The sequence below is a fragment of the Myotis nattereri genome (assembly GCF_964212035.1).
Source record: "Myotis nattereri genome assembly, chromosome: 5".
In the NCBI taxonomy this organism is placed as follows: domain Eukaryota; kingdom Metazoa; phylum Chordata; class Mammalia; order Chiroptera; family Vespertilionidae; genus Myotis; species Myotis nattereri.
In genome coordinates this window covers 65651794-65668888 of record NC_138080.1, presented here as the reverse complement: position 1 = coordinate 65668888, position 17095 = coordinate 65651794, and the positions used below count along the sequence as shown (strand labels likewise).

Genomic DNA, 17095 nt, shown 5'->3' with positions numbered 1-17095 from the left:
CTTGATTTATTTATTTTTTTTCTAGACTAAACATCAGAGAGCAGAGCTCAGCTATCTAGTTGACAGACCTCGCCGAGTTAACAGGTATGGACTCATTTTTTACTTCCTAGCTTGGTGTATGGACAATCTACTACCCATTGCAAGTAAGAATTAGGTATAGTATTCAATAATATAATATACAACATACAAAGTATTTCCAATTAAGGCAGGGCATAAATACTAATTAAGTTGGGTTTCCTACTTAACATTAAAATGTGGGTATCTTATATACAAGTGTCTAAATATTTTTGAATATTTTGTCAGTTTTCACCCCTACACTGTTTCTGATAGTCTTCCTAACTGTTCCAGGTATATATACACACCTGCTGTGTAAAATGATATACACATATGCGTAGCCCCAATGGTAGAATTCCTATTGCCTAAGCTTTACATGCCTTAAAGGGCTCAAACTGACTGCTAATGCTCAATTTTAAAGAGTTAGGCTTCAGCTTATGAAAACAAGCTTTATGCAGAAATAAAGCCAACTCAGAGGTCTATGAATCTGCAGCGCCACTGGCGACCATGTGGTGGCAGAAGAATGTTTTGTGTGTAACTTCACCTTTTTTATTCTAATGTTCACATTTTTGTACTTCTAGTTCTGCATTCCAGGAAGCCGACATAGTAAGCTCTAAGGACAGTGGTCATGGAGACAGTGAGCAGGGAGATAGTGATCATGATGCCACCAACCGTGGCCAGTCAGCTGGTAAGTGTGATCAAAGAGCAATCTAAATGCTGGCTTTTATAGTTTAAAAAAAAAATCTAGAAAAGATGATGTCCTAAGTAATTTTTTTTTTTTTTTGGTAAATTTAATGTTGCTACCTCTACAGGAAAGGACTGCGTCATCCTATGTTGATAACTGTATATTCAAAGAGGATTCTAAAAATGCAATGTTCCTTTGGAGAGTTAAAGTTAGAAATTCATTGTGGAATATATTAGAATTTGAAATATTTCCTCCTTATGTAATGTGCTTTAATGAAATTATAATGCATGCAAAAAGCCATAGATCTCTCACCTGGGCCAGTCCCCAGTCTTCAGTCAATTAAGATATTATTAGACTTGTTTGTGGATGAGGTAAGTGAAGATGAATGAAATTGATTGACCTGTACAAGGTCACAGGAGGCTAAGTGGATAACTGGGACTCGAATCCACATTTCTTTCCATACAGTGCATTTTGCACGCCACCAAGTAGTGAATTTGAGAACAGATGGTGATTGAAAGTCATAAATAGGTTGAAAGCAGGATTTCCAACCCTGGGTTCTTAGAGGCTTCAGGACATTAGCAAACATTTGATAGTGTGTATTTCCTGACGTGTGTTAGGTTTCCTTGTATTTTCAACAGGGTCCATGACCTGTCAGAAAGTTGGACGCCATGTATATTTATATGTGGGCTTAATGGTAGTCACTGATTGGGCCGCAATGGAATACATTTATTTTATTTTATTTTATTTTATTTTATATTGCTTTAGTTTTTCCATATGAATTTATTCTTGACATTTTATAGGACCCTGATAACTCTAATTACTAACTCATAAAGGGAACACTTAAGAGAAATAGCATGTGTACTTTAACATAATGAAAATAGTCTCATAAAGTTTGGATTTTCTTTCCCTTTCATTTGCACTTCATCTAAAAGGGTGCTTGTGAATTTTGTTTTCTTTTACTTTTTATTTTCTGATCAAGTTTTGTGTTTATCTGATACATAAGAAAATGGAAAGGCAAGTCAACTTTTGTAACTTCTAAAAACGTCCACCATTGGACCGTCTCTGGGTCAACTTCTTTGGCTTGCGATTTGAGCTTTATTTTGATTAATGATGTAATAAGCATAGAGTGATAGGGTCCTTTCTTCAAGGCAGCGTTGGTCCTCGAGAGCACCCATTCCTCAACACACTTGGTGGACCTCTGAATGGGGCTGAGGCAGTGTGTCAAAGGGCAGTACACGCCCCGCCGTCGCCTGGCAGCAGTGGCCGCTGCCAGCCTAAGACTGGGCTAATGTGTGCTGTGTCTGAGGCTGCCTTAAGCTTGGGAAACACAGGCAGGAGGAGGGGGAAAGGCTGCTCAAGGGCCTCTTTATTTTGCTGCAAGTCATTAATATGCAGACCTAATGAGACCTGAGAACTGCCAAGAATCCCCGGAGGTCCCTGCCCCTTGCAGGCCTTCACGCTAAGTGAACAGAGCATCTATTTAGTGTCTGGGAACCTGACAACAAACCAGATCTTGCCAGAAGTTTATATTGGAGTACAAAGTCCCTTTCATTTTTGGCCTATATATGGCATATGATTTATTGTTATCTTAAGAAGCTATACATTTAGAATCATGCATTCCTATTCTTTTCTCGGAGTGTCTAACTTAACAGTCAGCCTTTTAAAACTTTTAAAACAAAATCTTTAATATGAAAAACTGAGGATCTGCTGAATGCTCCCTGGGATGCATTTTATTCCTTTCCAACTCTACCACTTTGCTTGGTGTGTGTGTGTGTGTGTGTGTGTGTGTGTGTGTGTGTGTGTGTGTGTTTGCTTTTTTTTCCTGTGGCACTCCAACCTCAATAAACATTTCAATTAGTTTAGTCCCTCAGACATAATGAGCTATAATCACCTAACCAAAGAAAGAGAAATGAATAAACATCTGCAAAAAGCACTAAATTTGGAAGGTGGATGGGAATATATTCCTGCCCATGCACCTTCCAGTAGTTGTTTTATTTCATAGGCACTCAGTGTTGCCATTGTGGGGATGTTTCTTTCCATGGTTTGAGATGTCAAAGCATTAAAAGGAAAATGAAAATACTAAACTATGTTCTGAAAAACATTTTTGAAAAGTAAGACAGTTTTTCTTTTTCTTTATCAAAATGGCCAGTTCTCCCCTATCCTTATGTTTTTAAACATGTAAAAGTAGTACAGAATCTACAATCTGTGTATTTCATTAACAGTTTATAGGGCAGCCACTACATACTGGGCACAAGAATAGCTGTTTCAGGATTGGAACTGCACACTTTTATTAAGAAGTAATCGCACCTTTGTGTGCTGAATTGCAGTCCGTTTTAATATGTCTAATTTCATTGTAAGAATGATTTTGAATGTTTTCTTTTTTAAGCATACAATCCTAAATGCAGAGAATTAAAATGCATTTACTTAATGCTTTTTTCCAGTCAAACTGATGTTGTGTATTATAAACCCACATGAAAAAGCTAAAACATTTTCTAAAAGTTAAGCCCATTTCAGGATAACCATTTCATTTCATTGAAAAGCCAGGTATTATCGATCTTCCAATGTTGCAATATTTAGGAAATATTCAAAGCACATGCATTTTCAGGTTTAGGATATGAAAACATTTCATACTAATAAGCAAATCTCTCTTAGCTGGATTTTAAGGGGAAGAGGTCAGATTATCAAGGGGAAATAACTCTGGAAAGATATAGAAATCTGAATTTTCTCCTTTAGCTTGCACTGCATTCCATACTGCATTTCATATACTGTTTGGCTTAGTGCTTCGCCTGTTTAAACTTCCTAACTTCTTCTGTATTCCCACATCCTTTTTCTATGTTAACATTATGTTATAGGCACTTATTTAGATATGCCTTCTATTTATTCTTCTATGAATAGTTTTCCTTTTTTGTTCTCCCCTCCCCCCACTTGTCCTCTTTCTAAGCCATTTGAAGTCACCAATTTTGTTCATAGAAGGGCTTTAAATACGGAGGCAGCTGCACAGAGAATCACATAAGCTTTTTCAGTTTCCCACTGCACCTGGATCCTGTGTAAAATTCGTCAGATTGACCACTGCTCTGTGGAACTTTTTTTCCTATAGCCTTGTCAAGGTGCTTTCCATGTCATTTTTGGTGCACTATTGATGTATTGGTCAGATATGGCAAAAGTCCAAGGAGATGTGGTAAATGCATGCATAAATCATCACAAGAAGCAAAACTGATTAATCACAGCTGAAGTAGCCAAAGAAAGTCAAGGTGGATTTTAAAAGATATATATTTTCAATGTTGTTTATTTTATCATTAGATTAAAAGATAGGCTTTTTTTTTTTCTCATTTAGAATACTGGTACAACATTTTTTGTTGCATATCCTTAGACATTTTCATATTATTGGGAGTACAACTAAGGAGATCTATTAAGTTGTAAGAAGTTGCTTTTTAATTTAAAATACAATGTGCATAATACTAGAATTAAGTATGAATTTATTTTTCATAATTGTGGCTTCTGAAAATATATATTGAAGAGGAGAACCCTAATAAGTGATTCTGTTAATGTTACCTTAAAATGTCAAATTGCTCTTAATTTTTTTCAGTTACAAGGGAACTTAGCATCTAAATGTATTTATTTCTTAACTAATTATTATGAGATTGATACATAATACATGGTCAAATTTTGACTATACATTTTTAAAAAATGATTTGAATTATCAATATAAACTAGTAGGTAAATTATATCATAAACTGTATTAATATCAATAAGAGAATCCTTGAATTACCATAAATGTAAATTTCCCTTTCCAAAAACTCTAAGAATTTAGAGACTGGCAAAGTTTTTGGCTTTATAAATAAATTGAATTACGCCATTGTTTGCAAAAACTCACTAAGGTTTGTGGTGAATGTCTGAGCTACAAAGATTTGTAATTAGAAAAATACATGACAAAATATTGAGAGAAAGTGGAAAAAAATATAAACATTTAAAAAAAATAGGTAGAGAAAAACTATGATAGCCATGTTTTGAACTTTATGTTTGAACTATGTTGATAAATATCTGCCTCCGAACCACATTATCCTAATAATTATAGCAATTTCTATGGTTATAATTAATATCTCTCAGTTTCCAGTGTTATGTGGTCAAAGCAAGACTAGAAATTTCCTCAAAAAATTTAAGTGTTGATTTTCTTTAAAATTAACTTATCATGTTTGAAAATAATAAACATCTTTTATGAAGGTTTGGTGCATGAGAAATGCACACATAGTTTTATATTGTTACATTCATCAGGAAACAGTACAAGTTAAATACAAATATATCATCTTTGAAATTATAATTTGTTCTCAGTGGTACTATCACAGTCTCCAACAATAAGGGACAAATTATTTGCCAGTCATAAAAGACATATTTTAAAATTTGTCTAAATATATCTGTGCATAACAGGCAGTCTATCACATCAGCTGTTATGCCTTGTAGAACAGATTATTCCTGAGAAGTGAAAATAAATAAGTAGGAGAAGATTTGCAAGTAAATATATATAGAAAGAGATTTCTTAGAAACTACCATACCTTCAAAACTGAGGCTTGTTCTGCACTTTTCTGCTATACAAATCCTATAGGTACTACAGTAAGAGCATTTGAATGAGGACAAAAACAAAAAAAATCAAGTTAAATTTACTTTCCCTTGGGACTTCAATTAGAGCCATTAAAAAATTCCCCAAGCAATGTGAATGTTAATATGTCATTTTACTATGTCACATGGTAAAATACCAGGCATTCCTGTGCATCATGTAGTCATTTATCCCAATAAACTTAAATATACCTCTGCCTACTTGGTCATTAAAATAATATTTAATAGAGCTAGTGATAAATGAAAAAAGACAAAATAATGTTAGGCTTTCAATGGCTCCCTAAGATGAGGACTGGTTATGAAAAAATGTTGCTTTCAAACTATATATAAAAAAGAAAGAAAAAATTCATTTTCAATAAATATTTTTATTCGTTATTTTAAATTTATTGATGTACTATTTGTGTTATTAAAATTATGGCATTTTCCTTATAAGAAATGTGTACACTTGCTTTACCAGTAAAACTGGTAAAACATATTCGTGTATAATTTGTGACACCTTATCTTTCAGTCTAGTTATAGAAAGCTGTGTGTTATTAGTATGGTAATTCTATTTGAAAGGATTAGTTCACAAATTTCTCAAGAACATTATCCACAGGTGTGTTTGTTTTTTTTTCTTCAGTCAAGTAAGATTCTTTCAACAAAAAACTTTATCTTATTCCACCACTGTTCTTTTTATTCATATGTTGTATTATCTGTACAGGTTCTCAACTCATGAAAACTTTATTAGATCATCTTAGGGACTTTTAACTAGCCTTTAATATTTACAAGAGGCAGAACAGCATACACTTCAAGAGAACAAAATGGGCACAGTTGAGTATTAACTACCCATAAAAACAAGTTCTACTAAAAGTACCTCCTAATATAATCATCTGCATAATGATGTTGAGAAACCAGTTTATTCAAATTTCTCTGTGTAAGATTATTACTAGTATATGCATAATTATAGGAAAACTTGGCTCCAGGCCCTCAAAATATGTGAAAGATTATTAATAGTCTTGTCATATATTTAAAATGGTATTTTCAGTCACGTGATGAAAAATTGTATTAATTCTAAATTTTGCAATAGGTATCCATCTTGATCAGGATCCAATAGTACAATTCTATCTTAATATTTGAATAATTCCATCAGCTTCGAATTCCATATAACCTGAATTTATTTTTAAAAATAAATAATTGCTGATAATAATTTTAGTCTTAATGTTAGTTCCATCTATTACAAATAAAGCCCCCCTCACCATGCACATTATTAATAGGGAGCATTTATATAAGTATAGTATGTCAAAATACAAATCTCTCTGCTTCTCTAGCTTCCACCTACCTGGTATATCAATGCATCAGAGACATCCTTTTCCCTCATCTCTTTTTCTTTCTATGTAGCTGCTTGCAAAATAGGATTAAAAAACTGACCTCTGATGTCTAGGGAAACACTGACGTGTCTTACATGTGGACCTTATCCTGGCTTCAGCTCACGTTTCTGTTCCTCAACAGTTCACTGATCAGTAATTTATTTGCAGGCTTATGCACAATAACTGTCAATGGAATGTTATAATCGAAGCTAGACTTTGCATTATGTTTAATTTAAATTTAAAAGGTCATTGTAAAGTGAGAATCATATGTGATAAGAAGCTTGGTGTTATTTCCTTCAACATAGTTTATGTAATCAATTAATTTTAATTCATGGATAACCTATAGGGTTAGTAATTTTGCAAAATTAATTCTCTTTATTTTATATATACAGATGTTAACATATACATGCAAACAAATAAATAAGTTTGTGACAGAATCCCATCAGGAATTTAAAACTTAAACTTGCTCAAAAACTCAAATCACTTATGATGTTTATGAAAGAAACAATCAAGTATGTTCATTAAATAAATATTACTCTGTTGGTTAAACAAACAAGAAAAATCCCATGCAGACCAGACATGCATTTGAGTTTCTTACATACAGACCAATCCTACTTTGGTTATTTCAAATTGACCGTGTTTAAAGACATATTCAATAAATGTGTTACTATGTTTAGAAAAACATTAAAATGCTATCTTGGTTTATGACTTGTTTTTCTACATTAGTGCTAAATATACAAATGAATATCAAATAGTATTCTATAGTGCTCAAAATCATTATGCTTTATTTAAGAAACTGAATGAGTTTTCTCGAGCCATAATCAGATAATGTGTAATAGTCTTGTCAACCTATGGGACACAATGAAACTTGAAATTGACATTTGAAATCTTGATACAGCAAATCCTCACTTAACATCACTGATAGTTTCTGTGAAATGACTTATAATAAACCAGTTAGAGCATAGGCCAATTGGTAAGAAAAAATAAAATGGTTAAGTTCCTATGACATCTCATTGACATTACAATGAAATGATGAGACATTATTCGAGGACCTGCTGTATTCTAGGATTAGTAAGCAAACTGTGCATTGGCAAGGACCAGATTTTTCCAATATAGACCAAGTAATAAGGTACTTGTCAATAGTATCTGCAGTTGACTCCCATTGCACTTGGTTACCTTGGTTTCACTAATTACAGTCATTTGTTCTGAATTTGTCTAAGTTGGTAAATGATAAGTGGTTTGTAGTAACATGGGCTACTGGAGTGTCATGGAGAATTACCTTTTAGGAAGTAATTTCCTGGGAACCTAGGGAAGCATGTTCTTGGCCACTTGTGAAATCTTATCTCATTCTTGTTATTTACTGCTTTATCAATATGCATGCCAGTTTTCTGTTGAATTTCACTTTTTGTTTCATGTTCAGATTTCAAAAGCTAAATATCAACTTTCGTGCTTTGCACATATTTTTTTCCAATTTTACTTCTAAGAAAAAAAAAAAGTCAGATGATTTATCATCATGAGAGATTGTGGATTATGAAAACTTAACACAATTTTTTTTTTCTGTTATGAACTTCACCAGAGATTTTTTTAAAGTACTCCTTCTCTTTCTACTCACCATTTCCAAATTATTTTTAAAAATTTAGAGCCACTGTTTTTCCCCCAATACCGTGAGCAGTTTAGAAACATCTATCCCAGACACCTCTTTGCCCAAAGCCTTATCCTTAACAAAGTAATTCAAAGAGATTGTGGGCGGCTCTTAGGTGAAGACAGGAACATTGTGAAGACCGGACGTCACTCTGGGTGCTGCCTGTGATCTTTCAGGGCTGTGCCGCGGGCCATGTGGGTGACGCCTACATCTGCAGTGTCTCTTTTTCCTGCTCCCAGGTATGGATCTGTTCTCCAACTGCACCGAGGAATGTAAAGCCCTGGGCCACTCGGATCGGTGCTGGATGCCTTCTTTCGTCCCTTCGGATGGACGCCAGGCTGCCGATTATCGCAGCAACCTGCACGTCCCTGGCATGGACTCTGTTCCAGACACCGAGGTGTTTGAAACTCCGGAGGCGCAGCCTGCGGCAGAGCGGTCCTTCTCCACCTTCGGCAAAGAGAAGGCCCTTCACAGCACGCTGGAGAGGAAGGAGCTGGACGGACTGCTGTCTAGTACACGAGCGCCTTACAAACCACCCTATTTGAGTAAGTATTCCGTAAAAGGCTGTATCAAGCTGTTCCCTTTGCGGGAAGAAAGTTCAACACGTCATGCTTCTTAGTAAACCTAGAGGCGTTCAGATGGTCTTCAGAAACAAGGAGAACAGTGACTGCTGGACGCAGGCAGCACTTTACTGTGGAAAAACGAATTCCTGAACAGGCAGGCAGGTTTCTGGGCTAGGACATGGTTGTTGACAACCATCAAAGGCAATACTTTGGATGTTGTTGGAAACATTCTTCAACTGCTCTTCGTAGTTCCTTGGAATATTCCTCTCTTGCTTGCTTGGTTTCCATGCTGTTTGAAGGGCTTAATCCAGGTAGAAAGACATCTCTTAACACTTGAGGCTCTGAGGGATCTTATTTCTATGGATGTCAGCAGTATTGCTTAATCGCCCTTTACCACAGTAGCATCGAACACATCACCCTAAATTCAGAAATCAGTGCAGCCTTTACTTTGACCATTCAGCATGGGTGAGGAAGTAATATGTTGGTGTGGATTCAAGTCTGATTCAAACCAGAGGCACTGTGTGATGAGAACATATCAATATAGCAATATTCTTCATTTATTTGAAATAATAGATTCTTCTAACATTGAAACTTAGATAATTTCACTCATCTCTTTCAATTTTGGGACCATATTCCCTAAGTGGGTTATTTTATACAACCACTGTGAAAAATAAAACTGCTTTGAGATTCTCTGTAGTTTATTTCCTTTGAGGATCTAAGAAATGAAATTATACTATTTATTGTCTACTACACAGGAATCTTTTAGTTAGTGGATAATTGCTACTGATAACTCAATATTTTGGTCAAACCATGTGAACTAATATTTCATGAGGATGCAATTCATAACAAGTCAATCAAAAGATGACGTTTATCGTGTATAGCAAATCCATCATACATGATGTTTTCTTACTTTCATTGTCTAGTACAAAAATAAATAAATAAATCCTGGAACCATAAGCTAAAAATGAAAGATGAGATAGATTGCAGATGTAGCATTACTTTTATTACTTATGAAATGGGAGGAAAAAAAGAAAAAGTACTTAAAGGTAGAAGAACACTTATGTTAGTCGTTATGAATATAAATGTGAAAGGCATGGATTGGATGCACCGAGGACCTGGCTACTATTCTGGCCGTTGATAATAAGAATACACAAGTGTCATATAAGTAAACATCTGCCATTGAATACATACATTGTGATGGCAACAAAGGTCAAATGTTGTTTAATGAAGGATCATGTTCAGCTTTTCAAATTATTTAGAAATGCAATTGCCCTAATATGATATAGCGATTTAGGATTTCAGAACCAAAGAATTGTGCCTCCCTATAAATAATTGATAACTGTTTTGATTTATTTTTAAAGTTATAAAATACAAGGAAAACACAAATACTTAAATATTGAAACAGCTAATCTAATAATGAAGATGCAATTTAAATGCTAAAGTACTAAAGTTTAACTCACATATCTACACACACTAGTGATTTAAAGTAGCCTAAAATTAAATTTTAACAAGGGAGGACTATTATGCAGTCTTTGCCCCTCAAAATGAATTCTGGATTTTAAATTTTGTTACCAAAAAACAAGCTTTTCCAAATTTTAAACAATATATTCTCAATTTAAATTAATAATACACATTATAGAGATACATTATCAATGATTTCAACATAAAAGGTCAAAGAGCATATGATTCATAGTAATTCAAATTTGTATTTCTAAACAAATGCATATATTTACTGTTGCTATATATCAATTGGTAAGTCTGCATCAAATATAGTGAAAAAATTGATTCTCCTTCTTTTGTTCTTAGTGAGTAAGGATTTTAAAGTTTTACATTCAGAAGTGAAAATTTAAGCATTTACAAATGTCTTTCTCCACTGACTAGTTTTTCTTTTTAATTTCAAGTTTCACAGTAACAATTTTATTAATGCAAATGTTAATGCTGCTTATATTTTAATGAAAATTTCTCTAATTCCTAAGAATCTAGTGTTTTCGTTTAGAAATCTAATTTTAGGGATTATGAAATATGTTAACTGTTATGCGTGTTGCTAGAAATCAATGAATGTGTCTATTATATTATCAAGAAAATTGCATTTGTTTGCATATTATCCAAATATGTATTAGAATAAACTAGTTTTCAATAACAATTTATTTTTCTGTTTAGCCAGCTCACATTATTCAAAATTTAGGGGATAGGATGAATTGTTACCTCGATGAAAAATAAGTAAAACAATAGCTATTTTGTTCTTACTTATATTGTCCTTAGTTCTTCATATAATTTTAATTGTGTCTGAATATTTTTAAAACTTCTAGTGTTTCATGTCATCTTAGACTCACACAATTATCTTTAAAATTACATCATGGCTCTGATTTAACAGGCATAATCAATTTTAACCTAATAATGCAAACTATAACCCAAAACCATTCCTGATCATTTTGCCCTCCAAATTCACATGATAATAGTTGTTAAAAGATGTATCATTTATCACTGGCAATGGAAATATCCTGATCTTCTAAATTGAAAAGCACATCCCTTATGTAATTACAGAATCTAAAAATTGACTCTAATTATTTCTTTTAATGAGAATGTTTAAATAATTATTGAGGTAGCAGTTTTTTCTTTTGCTAAACTTGCATTTAGTTTTATAATGAACATTATGTACATTTTGATGTTCAGAGCAGTAGCTGTATACTTAGTTAAAGCTCTAAAAATAGCTCAATGAGGCTACCGCTGTCATTTATGAAATGATGACAGGAAAATAGTGACATGCTTAATAATACAAATGATATCGTTGTTTATACCCAAGAACTTTCCATTTCTATACCTCTGATTGCTAAGGTTAAAATTGAAAATGGCAAGAAACCAATTTTTACACAAAAGTACGCGTTAAAAAATTGTATTTTGTGTTTATAACAGCATACCTAAATACAGTCTCATGTTTCCTTTTGTTTAAAGAAAAGATTCATGAGCGTATACACGATGCATTTAATGAAAAAGAATCTATTTAAGCAGGAGTAATTTTGAAAACACATCTCTAAATACTTGCTCCTTAGTCATGAGCACTTTATGAACATGCTCTTATTTTTGTTACAATGTCATCATTTGCTAATACTCTGATAAGGACCAAAGTGACACACTTAAAAATTAAGAAAAGAAATTTAAACATGTAGAATATATTTATCATGAAATAAAGTCTACACAGTGTTTAGATTTATCTTAAAATGTTAATGAATTTTAGCTTAACCTCACCTTAAATTTTTATTAGAGTAATAAAAATTCTTAAATCTTACTTTAACTTGTTTTCAGAAGATATCTTTTTTTTAGCTGTCTCCTGTGATACCTCATGATGTTCCTTCTACTTGACTGTATGCTTTTTTTTTTTACATCCTCAGCATTTAAAAAAAAATTATATTGTTGAAAGTATTATAGAAGTCCTTCTTTTTCCCCATTGATCCCTAACCAGCACCCATGGTTAGTCTCTGAGGTTTAAAAATAACCTATATTTATGATGATGAATTGAAGAATTAGAATTATAGGCATCTTTAAAAACTAACGTAGTCTTTCAAATGACACAATAAGTTATACATAAAACAATCTGGATTGTCACAGCAAATAAGAACAAAAATAATTTAAGAATATAATTGGTAAAAGTTATTAATATAACTTAGAAAAACCCAATAGTTAAAACATCTTTAATATTATTTTTCAATCATTCTTGCTTATAATTTTGTCTTCACATTTTGATCAGATCTGGTAAGATTTTTGTCAGTAAATAAACATGTCTTTCAGTAAATAATCATCCTAAACAATACAGAAGTAATGGTATAAGTATTAGAAAAATTGTTGATTTTTTTGTCAATAAACAGTCCCTAAGAATTGAAAAATTGAAGACAATCATAAGATAAATAATCAAAGAAATTTTATCTAAAATATATTTGTGAAAATCTTTCATTTATTAAAATCATACAACAATAGATTATAAAGAATAAAGTGAGAAAAAATACATTGACATACTAATTTTCAATATTCTAAATCCATGACATTTCCTGCCTTCAAAGCATGCCACATTTAGACTAGTCCATATGTGCTGAAATATCCTGCGAGCTGCTTCCTGACCTCACTTTAGTTTTGCCTGCTTTTGAGCCTTTTTGAAATTTCAATGCTACTCATCCATGTCATAACGTAAGAAAAGATGTCGGAACTTCAAAACATTGCCTTTAAAATATTGCTGACATTTTACCTAGACTTTGTTTTTAGTAAACCTCCCATTGGGAAATTTATTTGGGGCATCTATACTAATTCCACGGAGCACTTGAAGTTGTTATTTGATTGGAATTGTAGAGCATGTTTTGTTTAGTCACATCTCTTCCGATCCCTTCATGACTTCAGGCTGCCTTCTGTACGTTTTCATGATTTTTTGAACTCAATAGTGTGGCAAGAACATATATAGAATTGAAAATAAAATGTCTTATTGATACACATTATCGTCATATTTACATACTCTTTTGTAGTGTTTTCTCTGAGATTTGTATATTCCTCTAATGTCATAAAGATAATCCACTTTATCAAATATTAAAGTCCACAAATGCATATTTTTATATATGACCTTTTCAACATTTCTGTCTCATAGACCCATACATCACTAAATGGATGGACACCTTTTTTGAATTTTTGTCCTTTTCCAGCAGATATGTTTATTGCTGTTCACTTTTTTTTCAAGTTGTGCTACTTTTTTTATAATTACCTATTTCTGATATTTTTGTACTCTCTTCTTTATAAGTATATATCTAGATTCATAAACAACTGATTTTCTCACTTTTTTAGTGTATCTCATTGTGACAAATCTTTGGTCTTTGAATAACACCAGTCTTTATATTTTTCCATTGAATTCCTTTTCTCATGAATTAACAATCTCTCATAATCAACATCATTTGCTCTCCTCACCTCTGTGAGCAAGAATAAATGATAATTCAAGATAAAAAAAGTATCCAACCCCAATTTATATTATCTATGTATCTACTGTTTAATTTAATGATCACTGAATTTTATGATAGTTTACTTTTTTGAAATAGTTCATCTATTCACATTTCATATAATTACTCCAGTAACTGATGCAGCAGCTGACTGGAACCTCCCCATAACTTTAGATAAATGAGACATAGTGTTACTTCATTTCTTACTCATTAGGTGTTGGTTAATGATTTATCTCAACTAGTATGATTTAAAGTGAAAGCTATAAAAGTCTTTTGTAAGGTATAAATGTGAAACAGAGAACTTTGCCCTTCTGGCAATGTCTGTAGGCAACATGTTTTTTACTTATTCAGACATCAGTGCTTTTGTGACATCACTTCACTAAAAATGTGTACCTTTGGGTACATTAGAACTAGTAGTAATCAATACTTTTTTGGGGTATTGAGACTGATTACCCAGTTATATATATTATAAGTGCTAAATAATTATCGCTGAGAAATGAATGAATGGATAAATAAATGAGTGTTTTTAAAGTACCCCAAATTTCTTTAATGCTGTCCTCACACTTTCCTTGACACACACACTTTTTGATATGTCAAGGGAAACTTTCTTTTTTTCTTCAAATTACAACATGTTTTAAATTAGTTGTATTTCTCTCTAGCTAATACCTACATTATTTTGTGAGAGGAAGTAGAATTTGAATTCATTTGAAATATTAAAATGCACCTAACTAGGGTATTTGGTAAAATATGAAGTTAATATGAAGTTTTTTAATACTTTGAGATTTTAAATTTCATTTGATTGGTTCTAAGAACTTATTTTATATCCTAAGAAAGTGTTAAATTTGTTTTGTATTTATTGACATTCCTAGAATTGTAACTAATTCCTTTCTTACAGGGTCTGTGAGACAATCTTTTTTTTTTAACATATTTTATTTACTAGGAGCCTTCCTATTTTAGCTCCCATTTTTCATTAAACCAATAATTATATACTTTCCCCTGAATTAGCCACTTATTTTTTTATTTAATCCCCATGCAGGAGTTATTTATTTGCATATTCCTAGTTACATTATTGAGTTTTCATTGAGATACTTACAGTTAAACAAACTATTGTACATTTTTTAAGGGAATGTAGAGAAGACCATTGATAAAGGTAATTTATATCTGTAATCACTAGTTTACACTCCTTGGTATGTGAGTCTTCACCTATTATTTAATGTAGTTTATTTATACATACTTTGCATATTTTTGAGTTAACATTTCACATATTAATTATATACCTCATTTTATATTACAGATCATTTCCATCCTCTTTCTTATTTTGCACATTGGAAATAACTTCATTTAAGCATTTGTCCATCATGTGAGCCTAACAAAGGAAGATTAGCAATTAAAATATAAATAGAATTATTCACTGAAAAGGAATATTTACTTGGGAATTTTTCCTGCCTCATCAAACTGAAGATTTATGAGTCTAAATTCATTAAGTTATAAAGATATTGTAAATAGTCTGGAGTATAAAGATTCAATTGCTTATAAATATCATTAAACATTATTTAATACTCAATGTGCCAGACTTTTTTTGAATGAGTATGCGTCTTCTGAAATTATTTTAATAGAAATTAGATGGTGTCATTTAGACAAGATAACTTGGAAACTGCTTTGGTCTGCGAGGTTCAAGATTGAATAATACCACTGAATAAAGACTAACCTCAGCATAATGAGTCAATTAAATGTTTCCCAAAATATAATAAAAACCAGGTTAAGTTTTATATGAATGTCCAATAAGAACCTCTAATTGGTGATCCCTAATTATCTACATCAGTTTACATGGGGAGAATAGAGGGGATTTGAAAAGAAAAAATCCCCAAATGTAATTACATACACATGGATAAAGATACAAACAAATGGTAAACTAGAAATTTTGTGAATAAAAATCACAGGTTTGTTTCTGATTCTATAATTGGTACATTACATTTGACATTATATCACTTTATATTTATATATTATGCCTAGACGCATAACTGTATGTTTTGTCCTAGAAATACATTTTTAACTCCAAGAATTGAAAAGATTATATATGAACTTCATTTCAATAAAACTTCTATAATCTGTACAACAGACTTTTCTAAATTACCAATGACAGCTTTTGAGTCATTGAGTTCAACAAGTGTTTATGTTTTCTGCATTCTATTTTTATGATTCCATCACATGCACATTTGCACATATTTGCATCCTGTATACAGGCATTCTATTTTTAATTTAATTATATCTATTCATTAACAGAGAAAGACAATGATTATGTTTACCACAAGAGTGAATTTATTTAACTAGAGAAAGACAATGATTATGTTTACCACAAGAGTGAATTTATTTAACTAGAGAAAGACAATGATTATGTTTACCACAAGAGTGAGTTTATTTAACTAATAGCTATTTCATTATCTGAAGCTGTTAACATGACAATATGGTGCTTGATGATAAACAGATAAGAGATAGAATTTTTGTCTGCTCCTTTAATTTTTAAGGTACTGGTTGAATATTTGAGGACCAGTTAATAATATATAGGTAGCAAAATTAGCCATGACACTTCGGAAGAAATAGAGGTTTAGTTCCAGCGTTTATGTATTATGAGGAAGACATTATTTTTACTACTTGTAAAAATGTTGCGATCATTAGGGCTTTCTCCTTTCAATGTTGGTATTAGCCAAAATTCTGTACTAGATCCCAATATTATAGGTAATATTGTTGGCTATATCATGGTATATTATATACATACTAGAAATATGACTTCAGTTTGTTATCAAGTCTACTAATTATATTGCAGCTGAAAATTAGATAATGACTACATTATTTAATAAAAAGCATATTTGCAAATGTTTTTGTCAAAAATTTTAAGCACATGTTTTAGAAAAGAAAAGACCTAAACATAGAAGTAATACATTAATCAAATCAATATCAAACATATATTTCCTGGATTAAATTTTAAATCACCCCAATTAAAGAAATAGCCAAAGTTGAGGAGTTCTCATATCATATTAAACATATCATTGGGTTTTGACTCAAAGTGCAGCACATAGTAGAAAGAAAATATTGAGTCGACAATGGCAACAGTAGATAAAGTGAATATAATAGGTTGTTTTGATGATGTATGTCAGACAAAATATTTCACATGTAGTTTTAATCAAAATGGCGGTAGGAATAGGTAGGAGAGTAAATGTTACAGT

At 32.0% G+C, this 17095-nt stretch overlaps 1 protein-coding gene across 3 annotated transcripts in view; it reads left to right on the top strand.

Moving 5' to 3' along the window:
• PCDH10 (protocadherin 10) overlaps positions 1-17095 on the top strand; it is a gene marked incomplete at its 5' end in the record, with an annotated part of 37801 nt that overhangs the window by 4217 nt on the left and 16489 nt on the right. Inside the window, 4 exons of one of the 3 annotated variants that reach the window (XM_081092579.1) lie at positions 26-84; positions 636-742; positions 8578-8883; positions 15166-15433. In XM_081092579.1, the coding sequence (XP_080948705.1) occupies positions 26-84; positions 636-742; positions 8578-8883; positions 15166-15206 (513 nt within the window). In that variant the 3' untranslated portion in view covers positions 15207-15433. Of the gene's footprint in view, positions 1-25; positions 85-635; positions 743-8577; positions 11048-15165; positions 15434-17095 lie in introns of those variants that run through there. The other 2 variants (XM_081092580.1, XM_081092578.1) reach the window with 2 other exon arrangements.